The sequence below is a fragment of the Megalops cyprinoides genome, chromosome 3 (assembly GCF_013368585.1).
Source record: "Megalops cyprinoides isolate fMegCyp1 chromosome 3, fMegCyp1.pri, whole genome shotgun sequence".
Taxonomy (NCBI): Eukaryota; Metazoa; Chordata; class Actinopteri; order Elopiformes; family Megalopidae; genus Megalops; species Megalops cyprinoides.
Window position 1 is genome coordinate 4,757,127 of NC_050585.1, and position 11,341 is coordinate 4,768,467.

Below are 11,341 nucleotides of genomic sequence, written 5' to 3' on the forward strand. Positions count from 1 at the left end.
GTGATGCACAGGCTGTCTAAGTAGGTCCGCTGCCTATCGATTCAAAAGCAGCGCTGTCGGGCTCTGCAGGCTCAGATAAGGGAACAGGGACGAGGGGAAAAAAACGCAGCTGCGCTGGGCTAGAGAGCAGGAGCAATAAGCATCGCTTCTATTGTCTTCCTCCTTCCCCCCCTCCCTCTGCTTCTCTGCAAAGGGGATGCCTGCTGTCGCCGCTGTTTCACCAGAGCTGCGATTTGCAGATGAAGAAGGAGTAGAGCATATCCGCACTGCCTAGGACAGGCTCTCCCTACCACCACAGAGGAGAACGGCAAACGCATCCATCCCAGGTAACGTGTCCCCTTCTCTCCCTCCTTCTCCCTCTGTTTCCGTCGTTTTTCATCATTTCATTTCGCCTCTGTTCCCCACCATCTCTTCTGACCCACCCTCTGTCTCTCTCTCCCTCTCATCACCCCTCTCTCTCTCATAGGCGGTAGGGGTGCGTAGTGTGTTTGTTTTCCATTTTCCGTGTTCTCTGCATGTTCATCCCAATTCTCATGGCATGAAGGTACAGACCTGCATGGGAGCCCCAGACAATCTTGGCTGGAGAAAAACTCAAATGATGGTTCAAGCCAAATGTCAGAGTCAGCATTTGCTGACTGAGTTTCCTCAGTTTAATCTCTTTCAATTTCTCTGGTGTTCATGTTTATCATATGCTGCCTACGGTAGTGGCATGCTTACTCCACTTGAAGTTAATGGATGCAAACATATTCATGTTTAGCAAGTGAGGTCATGTCAAGCATACAATGATTAGAATATAAATGGCAAGATCACATGTGCATGTACATGATCACATAATCTAATTAATCCAGCTCCATTCAGGGCCCTGCATATTATGTACTGTTTATTCATATCTTCCGTCTGCTTCTAATTTGCAGTAAAATTTGGGATAAAAATTTTAAATATGATGCAATTAAATCACTGCATGTAAAAAGCGGGCACTTGTGGGCACAGATGTAATTTAGCCTCTGTTCAAAGCTCATTATTTTTCCCATTGTAAAATGGGGGCAGTCATTTATTCCATTTGCATTGCTTGACCTGCTAAATGGTTCTTCAGTTGGGACCTTTGTTTCTGCCTGTGACTGTATGAATTGGGGAGCTGGCACAAAATAGAGGCAGACCAGGGGCACACTAAGAATGAACAGGCCAGGTTCAGGTGAAGGTTAAAACTTAATCCTTGATCCTAGCGATGTCGAAACACACACACACACACACACACACACACACACACACACACACACACACATACACAAGCACGCATACACATGAACAAACACACTGCCTATACACACTTGACAATGTCCAACTGTTTTGGTGCCATGCCTTGAATAACATATGACAATAAGACAAGAGCATTCCACAGTACACCATCCAGTGACAGTCCAGCTGACAGAAATTGTGGAACAGTGTCTATTTTCTGTTCCCTGTGTTCCCCCTGAAACATCAATAGGGCTTTGGACTGGATATAGCGAATGGTAAACACTGACAGGGGCTGTCTGTTGCATTTAAATTTGGAATAAAAAAAAAAAAACAGTGTCATGTTGCCCAGATTTTTCTTTGTTCCCGCTGCCACATCTCAAATGCTGCACCTGTGCAAGAGTCCTTTTCTTGCTGGGACATAAACTTGTTCAGTATCTTATGCAGGATTGTGTATGTGGAGCTAATGAGATACGTCCGCTTCTGGCCTATTTTGAAAGGCAATCCCCTCTCCAGAGGAGCTGACAGATTGTGACCTGCCATGGTATTCCCTGTCTCCCTATTTGTAGGGGCAAACCCTCATTAGTTGGACTGCAGTGTCAGATCAAGTTGGCACAAAAACCACTCCTGTATAAAGGGGGGGGGGGGGGGGGCGTGGACAGAGACACAGTTGGAAATAATACCTGCTTTTGATTTACACTGCTGAGTAATGATGTGGTTGTGAAGAGGCTTACACAAGCTTCTTTTAATGGATTATTATGCTTTACTCTTCCTATGGTAAGGAAGGATAAGCCTCCAAAATGGCATTTTCTCCTTGATCAAGTCACCTGACAGAGCAGGAGCCTTTTAATTCAGAGTAATATGCCATCTTGATCATGTGGCTAAAATTATGATAGAATTATGAAATGCTCTAATATAATACAGCAAGCACTGATTGTTCATCAGGACTAACTAGCCCAACATCAAACAATCTGAACTACTCATACAAATGTTGAGGGTCAAGTAATGTTGAGATCCTCCAAGGTTTCAGCGTTGAGTACACCCATGCTTATGAGCTTTAACAGTGAAACAAATTACAAGGCAATATTGAGTTCTTATAATGCCTCCTTGCTTGAATCCCTCCCTGAAAGTCAGGCTATATCACCTACAGAGGCTTGAAATTATCTCTGTCTTTGGAAACACAAATACATCACATTCCCTGTGGGCCTGGACAACTCCCTCCTCTGTTTCAATCCTTATGTGATTTACCTATTCATGGAAAAAATAAAGGATTAGAACACAGTGGCATATGCACGTCATTTTTTCCTCATCAAAAGGACATCCAGGACGTCCAGGAGAGAATCATGACCTTAAATATGTCATTTTCACATTCATATCAAACTGGAGTCTTTTAGGGAAATGGCCATTAAGAAAATGAACCCGAGAGAAAGTGTTGAGTAGGATGTGCCAATCACAGAAACTGTAGCCCTTTACAGGGTTAATTTGTGAATGCTTGAGGGTTTTGAGCCAAAGACTTTTTATTTTCTTTCTGAAGCAGCCAAGGTGCCTTTTTGAGATTTATTATTTAAGAATTACAAATAAACTAGGATCTCTTCACTCCAGATAGTAGTCAGAAGGATTCAGAGCTGCTCTACTTTGGGGGCTGATTATTTTGCCCTATTTTTCATGATGCTTTATGCAACTCTCAATGCCATTCTGGATAATTCCAGTGTGGCGAATCACCCTCGCTTGTAGGATGTCTGCTTTTGTCGAGAAGGATCTGGAAGCAGGCTGAAGTTCAAGCTCATAGCAGTAGCTTGTGCCTTAGGCCTCAAACTATCAGTTTAGTGTTTACATTGCTAGTGTAAACTACTAAACATCACTGTATTCAGACTAAATTAAATTCCAAAGCTTGAACCCTAAATGGAACTGTTTTAACCCTCTCATATGATCTGATTACTTTCTGAATACTTTCAACACCTGTTAATACAATGAACGCACAGCCTGTAGTCTTGCATCTTAAGGCACATATGGTAAACTCAAGCCCCAACCTCTAGCCAAGTGCAGTCAGGTTTGTTGGCCTGTCTCCTCACAGTTAGCAGCTGATTCTTTCCCAGGGTTCCTGCTGTGTGTTGTGCTGTGAGACGGCAAGATGGAAGCCCCACTGGTGTGCCTGGATGAGGAGTTTGAGGACCTGCGGCCCTGCAGGACAGAGGAGCCTGACCAGACCCTGCAGCGCCCCTACAGCACAATACCCCTTGCCCGGGAGGACTTCTCTGAGCTGGAGAACTTCTCTGAGATGATGAGCTTCAAGTCCATGGAGGACCTGGTCAACGAGTTTGACGAGAAGCTCAACGTGTGCTTCCACAACTACGACACCAAGACAGAAGGGCTGGCCCCGGTGCGCGACCAATCACACGCGGAGGAGGACGAGGAGCGGCTGCAGGATGAGGAGTGAGTGATGTCACTGCCCTTGCCCTTGTCACCCCTGGTAACTGTCAACAGGACGACGTTACCCTCTGACATTATACATGGCTTGATGTTGATATCACCATGTTTCATAGTTAACTGCAGGTACAGAGGTATGGTATTCTTCAAGTGGTTTCTAACTGCTTGGAGAAATATAATCCTTGCAGGTGAATGCATTTAACCTGCAATCTTACTCTATGCTACTGTGTTGATCAAAGGAAATTTTGGTCTGTCAGGACTGGAGCAACTCCATGCGTTTAGAGAAGATGGTGGCTTATAACTATTATATCTCAGCAGAATCACTGTTATTTATGTTAGCTGTTAGTTGTTAATGTTAGTTCTGGCCTGAGCGTGGAAACTTACGCAACCTCAGAGCCAGCTGAGCACCAAATGGAGAGTGCAGCCACAGTGCTGTCAGTCACATTCCTGACTCCGCTTCATAATCATGCTGATTTTTATGTTCTGAATAATTTATCATATTTTCCAATGCTTCAGTTACCCACGTTTGTCTGCGTCTTCTTCCACCAGTAGGCAGTCATTATTGCAGTTCATGCTCTGAAGCAGAAACCGAATCTTTTCTCAATGTAAAAATAGTCCCCATCGTTTGAAATAGCTCAGATGCAGTTGCTTTCGGACTCCGAATTGATCTACATTCATTTACAATGACCAGACTACTACCTACCGAGTAGACTAATATAACAAGCGTAATATCAGTATCAGTTTTATAAAACGCTGCCAGAAGGTGTCCTTTTACTTACTAATATAACCTCATTTTATTTTCTGTTTTAATAGTTTATTGTCAACTGTTATCACACGTTATTCCATCAAGCGAATTTAAAGTCAGTCATTTGCTGTTTTTTCTGCATTCAAAAAACGCTGCCGTTTGTCTACAAATCAAGATCTACATTGTAGCAACATTAAGCATTCAATTACACACACTCTTTGGCCAATGTATTCAGTCGTAAAGTCGTTTTAAATGTCATTAATAATGGATAGCATTTTAGCAATGAATATTGCATAAATGTAGCTAAGTGGCATGAGAAGAACATGAGCTTGTCGGAGCAATATTTTGATTTTAAGCGACTAAAACAGAGCAATACATTTACAGGAAAACGGAAAAGCGCAGTTATAAAAGCGTTGTCTGTATATCTCGGAACAGTGCGACGTTGTTATTTGCATAGTGCGGTTAAATTTTCATTTTCGACCTTTCACTCCACGGACGGGACCAGTGAGTTCCACTTACCCTGGACGAGGAACTCAGTACGCTGAAACGCGAGCAGCTGCAAGCACAGGGCGCTTGCGAACAGGCACAGGTTCCCTCTATTGTCTGACGGAAGGGCGAGAACAAAGGGAGGGCTCTCTCCATCCCAGTTAAATTCATTACTTCAAAGTCCTTGCTCATGTAAAGCCCGTCCCCGTGGGAAGAGGACTCTGACTGTTGACTGGTGCACAAGAAATGGGCTGTATACGGACTGCCAGCGAAAGCTAGTGTTCTTGGCTCGTTCCATTAGTGCGTTTTCCCCCCAAAGTAACGACAGTGCTTTCGCTTCACCAGGCCACTAATAAGAAGATCGGACAAAAGCAGTCACAGACTCTGAACAGGGTCGTCTCTTTTCATATTCTTAACCTCATGAGCATCAGTAATTGACTAAAACATGTCATAATAGCAAATTATACCAGTTATAAAGACAACTGTTTATGAATTAGATATTGATTTAAAATCCATTGCTTTGAAGTTAATTATTTGGTTAATCTCTTTTTCTGTGATACAGAAGCCCATGTACACCGACATTGTATCCTTCTTCTGTGTTTAGAACAGTTGTATCTGCAAAGAGCAAATGTGTTTCTGAATTAATCATGTTAGAGTGGTGGTGGAAGGGTTGAATCAACACAATGCACGAACTGTGCAAATTAACAAGACACACCTATGTGCTGAAATTTTAACCTTGGAAGATGAAGCAGCTGAAGTCTATAAAACACTACCTCACGCAGGCCGCTCAATTGATCCATTGCAAGATTTGTGCTGGAATTCACACAATATGCTTTGACATTCAAAAACAAAGCATCACATAAATGATACTGGATGCTTGTTATTTTACTTTAGGTCAAATGGCCTCTGTCACCACTAACAAAAGTTGTTTCATGGAAATATTGGTAAATCTTTGACACACAACATAGATACTTCTTTGCAAGAAAGTTGTTTTGAGCTGATTTCTCAGTCATCAGTGCACCTTCTTAAAACATCCCCAGGGTGTGCAAATGCTCCTTTTTTCAATTCTTTCTGGTATAGCTCAAGCCTCAGCAGATACTTCTCTGACTGTCCCTCTTCCCTTTGCTTTCAGTGTGTGGGACGCACTGACTGATAACTACCTGCCCTCATCTGGCAGCTGGGACAACACCAACTCAGAGGGGCTGAACGGCAACCTATCTGATCAGGAGGTACCATGTCCAATCCACTGCTAGCTTGCCTTCCTACCTTCCTTTATAGTACATATTTGAATTGTGATCCAGTGTTTACAGAATCACCCCCTTTGCTCTAACCTCGTGCTTATGAAACACAGAAAGCCACCTGATAAATTCCAAAGCAACAAATTTACTTTTTGAAAGCACTGCTCGTGGTTCAGGGAATGCAGCGGCGCTGGTATCAAGGTGTCCTGTCGTTACGGCCTTGTGGGTTTGGGTGTTGACGTGATCGCTGGCCATTTGACAGGAAGGCCGTGGCTCTGCAGCAGAGAGGGCTGCATATTGGTGCAAGCGCATCCCTGTCTTGCAGCAGGAGCTCGAGAGCGGGCAGCTGCAGTTCAGTCATCAGTTCACTACAACACGAATGTAGCCAGAGATTTCCTGCAGTCTGCAGTCAGCTCTCAAACCCCCACCCTGCTCTCCGCACAGCTCTGCAGCCTTCTCTCAGGGGGCCGGGACAGTATTCGGAGTATTAGCACTTTAAATAGGCACTATTATTAGGATTCTGCTGAACATACTGTCAAATATCTGCGATAGCTGCGTGTCCCTATTGTTTTTTATTTTACAAGATCAAATGCGACAGTGCAGATGAGTGCTGTAGTTGCTGGCTGCCCCTGGGGGATGAGCAGCCTGAGAGTCTGAAAGGCAGAAGACAGAGGATAGTTGTGAGCAGCACTTCTCCTTTATTGAGTTTACATCCTTCCAGATGATTGCTTTCTCACGGGTTCTGACTGGTTGTCATGTGGAAAGGAGTGGGAAATGCTGTCTGGGCGGAAATGTTTTTTTTTACATTATTATCACTGATGAGAACTGATGCAGCCATGCGCTGTGGAACACCAGCTCAAGTCTGAGAGCATATTGGTAAATTGGGTCTTTTTAGTGTGGGTTTTAGGGGCTCAGAAATGTGGATACTGACTCTCATATCAAGCTAAAATCACTTGCTTTGGAAGGCGTGTCTCTGAACAAGTAAACCTGACTGTCCTAGCGGAATGGCCGTTGCAGAAAGGTTTGGATGCGGTGAAAATGTACAAGTCATCTTAGGAGAAATAAAAAAGCACTGCAAATGAAACCTGCCCTACAATGCTTGACTGAATGCAATGATAACCTTTTTGTAATAGAGCACTAAATCAGACTTTCCAACATGGTGGTTTTGATGGGAGCCAGGTGTAAATTTCTGGGAAAAGTGAACAGAAAGAACAGTCAAGCATATTTGTTGCACAGAGCAATGGCCTACTGTAGCGCAGTGACACATGTTCAGCTGTGACTTATGTATTTTTACATAGGGAATGCTGGGTGACTGTGGCCTGGTGAGTTTTTTGTCTTCTTTGTGTTTCAAGATCCATGAAAAGGAAGAGGAGGAAATGAATGAGAAGAATGACAATGCAAACTGCCTGAACGAGGAACCGCTCGTAACTGCTGACCAGGTAATTGGCAGCGTAGCCACTGCCGTGAACTCCGACAGGGAAACCTGAATGGTTGGGTTAGCCAGTGGCCGCAGCAGGGCTAATTTTCTCCAGCTGGGTTTCAGCTACACTTAAGTGTGGTCGGGACTTCTTTAAATCGACTCCATTTGTACCTCAGTGTGGACCAGGAGGCCTCTCTCAGCCTGCTCTCTGATCTGATACTTGAAGTTGCTAAAAGCATGCCAATCAGAAGTAGGTGTGTCTGCTGAGGTGTCGTGAAATGAGCAGTTTGGATGCTTTTATTTGCACACACCTTCCATAAATAACTCACAGATCATTGCAACATGCTTTATTCAAGCTGTGCAGCACAGCTATAATCTTACTGATATGTGATAATCACATATTTAAGGGATGATAAGAAATCAATAACAATATATATTAAGGAGAAAAACAGCTTTCAGTGTGTGATGCAACAAACAGTATCCTTAGTAGCACACAGTAGCCATTCTGTAACTGTGGCTCTTTAAGCAGGTCATAGTAGACCACAATAGTGGCAGTGTCAGCTGATATTGAGAACTTCATCTGTCCTTGGATAGCTACTCACAGAGAGGATGCACTGCAGACACACAGAGTGGTGCGTGAGACATGCTGAGCGAGGGGAGACTAAAAATATCTAACACGCATCCCATAGCGCTTTCTGGCCTTAGTGAAGGTAATAGGCAATTCTATCTGGCAAAGACCTGCAAGGCTTCTAGGAATACGGGACCAACAGTTAGAAAAGAAAGAGAGGAATCTGAGGAAATCCCTATGTCCCCAGGTGATCGAGGAGATTGTGGAGATGATGGAGAATTCTCCTGACCCAGGGGAGACAGAGGAGGAGGAAGAAGAGGAAAGCAGGGACTCCTCCTTCCAGTCCAGCCCCTCCCTGCTGGAGGAGATTCGGATGCTGTCCCAGGCCTCCAACAATAACTGTTCTTACGAAGGTGAGGCGCAACCCCCCCCAGGGACTTCAGTTTTACAGTTCACACAATCACATTGTTACTCACTGCTGGTCCCAAACCTTCAGTTATTTCAAAGACCACAACTAGGCAGTGGGAAAAGTGTAATACTGTAAGACAACCCAGGAAAAGACCGCCAATATATTAAAAATGAGATGTTTTGACAGAGTGAAGGAATTGGTTTGAGTCAATCCAGCAAATGCGTTGTGGCAGTTCTGCAGGTGGTTGTTGCTGAACATAAGGTACTATGCAGTGGACACTGTGGAACATATTGCTTGACCATGTGGCTCCTCTGTGGGTGAAAATGTCATTGTGTGTGTGTGTGTGTGTGTGTGTGTGTGTGTGTGTCTGTGTATATATTGGGGGGATGCAGAGCTTGTAGAGATATGCTGTTAACAATACTGATCCTATCCATTATTATTCTCGCAGGCCTCAGCCTGATGCCCAGCTCAGCGCTGGTGGAGTTGCTGTGCCGGGTGGAGGCCGCCATCCGCCAGTACTCGGAGGAGCTGGTGACGCAGCTGGCCCGGCGTGACGAGCTGGAGTTCGAGAAGGAGGTGAAGAACACCTTCATCACGGCCCTGATTGAGGTGCAGAACCGGCAGAAAGAGCAGCGGGACCTCAGCAAGCGACGGCGCCGCGCCAAGGGCCTGAGCCTGCAGGGGGTGCCCCGCCCTGAGAAGACCAGCTCCATGCCTGTGAAGGTCAGTGCTCAGATGGAGCAGCTGGAGTGGGGGAGTCATGGGTCTGCAGTTCCTCTAGAGAGCACAGCACAGCCCAGTGGAGGCTCATATGAAGGTGAACGCCACAGACAGACTCCACACTCATAGATCGGCATGGATAATGGACCTACTGTAGAAGCCATTAGCCTTCAAGTGCACTTACAGGAAGAGCTGACAATTCAAAAGGGGGAGGGATCATTTGCATCATATGAGAGAGAATTCCAGGAAATGACAAACATTACACAACATCAGCTTGGTTTCAGTAGGTTAAAAACTATATACCCACATCTTATGAAGGTCTTCTTTATCTTCATAAGATGTGGTTTATTTGTCTACCATAACCATACAGCAACTCCTATAATAACCCACCTATAAACCATTCACTGTGTGGACAAATCTGTATTTGTTTCTTGTACCTTTATAAAAACGTAGAATATATAGGAAAACCAAGTCTCATGTTCCAGAAGAGTTATAATGGGAAGTGGCCCAGAGCTAGTGAAAACCCTAGATTCCACAAGGCCTATTTATTGTGATTATTGGTTTTGAGCTGTACTAGATGGCAGGCTTTCAGTTCCACATGATCTACGGTGTTTAAAATCTACACAGCTGGGTATTTAGCTGAATTTGAATATCTCTTGCAGTGTTTCTTCAGAGGGCAGGTGTCCTGTTCTTTATGTTTTCTATTCCTCATCAGTTCTCTTCCTCATGTGCCCCATTCCTCGTGTGTTCTGTGCCCCCCCCTGCAGCGTTTCAGTATGGAAGGTCTCTCCAACATTCTGCAGACAGGGATCAGACAGACATTTGGCAACTCAGGGACAGACAAACAGGTGAGGACATCATTGTTTTGCTGCCTGTTACTCAGGCCCCCACCAATGAAGCTCATGGGTCAACTGCTTGTCTGCAGGTCACTCTGCTAGTCACTGCTGTGCTTGTCAAGAACAAGAACAATATGACAAGTTCAGCTATTGTAATGGAGACGAATGTACAACAATCAGCAAATGTGCAATATTTAACATCAAATATATTAATAGCTATATTATGAGCATTAATGTATTATTACATAAAAATATTGAATCTGAATTGAATTTGTGAATTTTCACATAAGTCCAGAGCTTTCATTGATTGTTTTGAATGATGTTTTCCCTTGTGTTTTTCTCAGTATCTCAACACAGTTATTCCTTATGAGAAGAAGGGGACTCCTCCCACAGTGGAAGACCTTCAGATGCTGACAAAAAGTAGGTTTCTGCAGCATCACAGTACTTTTACAAATTGTCTACTGTCCTGTGCACTGTAAAGATGTATCTTCTGTAAAGATGTAATCAACACGCACACTGTATACTTTTGTGATACTACTATGAGGTGACTAAATGCAGCCTATTTGTCATCCCACCTTTAGAGTAAAATCACAAATCACACAAATTGCAAATTGATTGTAAAGTAAAAATATTTTGCCTGTTTCATGAATGTTCTCAAAATTGTGATGCTCAAAAGATTAAAAGTATACATGAAAGTACAGTTACATTACATGCTTGGGTTTTTGGTCTTTTACCCCAGTCCTTTATGCAATGAAGGAAGACAGTGAGAAGGTGCCAACATTGCTAACTGATTACATTTTGAAAGGTAGGAAAAATCCCACATTTTCCTTAAGGACAATAACAGTAAGGAACCCACAACATAAGGGTCTTAATCTGTGCAAAGATGATGATGATGATAGTACGGATGATGATTATAATGATGGAAATGATGATTATGTTGGTGATTATAATGATGCAAACGATTATGATGATGATGTTGATGATCCTCATTGTAACATTGTGCTTTTCAGTGCTGTGTCCTACCTAAAGGTACAGAGGGGCTGCTGCATGAGACCGTGTGAGACGAGGCCGTTGGAGGCCGCTCGAGGCGATCAGAGGCAGCTCAGAGCGCCAGTCCTCCTCACTGAGTCAAAGCTGCATGAGTTCCCGTCCATCATCGAAGATGGATCATTACATCTAACCACTGTACCTGACTCATACAGACCTCCAATAAAACTCTGCCTTTGCTGAACTCACCTTGTCTTTCCTGTCCCCACTCG

At 43.9% G+C, this 11,341-nt stretch overlaps 1 protein-coding gene across 1 annotated transcript; it reads left to right on the top strand.

Moving 5' to 3' along the window:
• On the top strand, window positions 1–11,341 carry fez1 (fasciculation and elongation protein zeta 1 (zygin I)). The gene is made up of 10 exons (XM_036524596.1): window positions 1–326; window positions 3,330–3,666; window positions 6,024–6,120; window positions 7,482–7,568; window positions 8,365–8,530; window positions 8,975–9,249; window positions 10,014–10,094; window positions 10,427–10,502; window positions 10,822–10,887; window positions 11,093–11,341. Exons 2-10 carry the CDS (start codon window positions 3,365–3,367, stop codon window positions 11,107–11,109), a joined length of 1,167 nt encoding a protein of 388 aa, XP_036380489.1. The 5' UTR covers window positions 1–326; window positions 3,330–3,364; the 3' UTR covers window positions 11,110–11,341.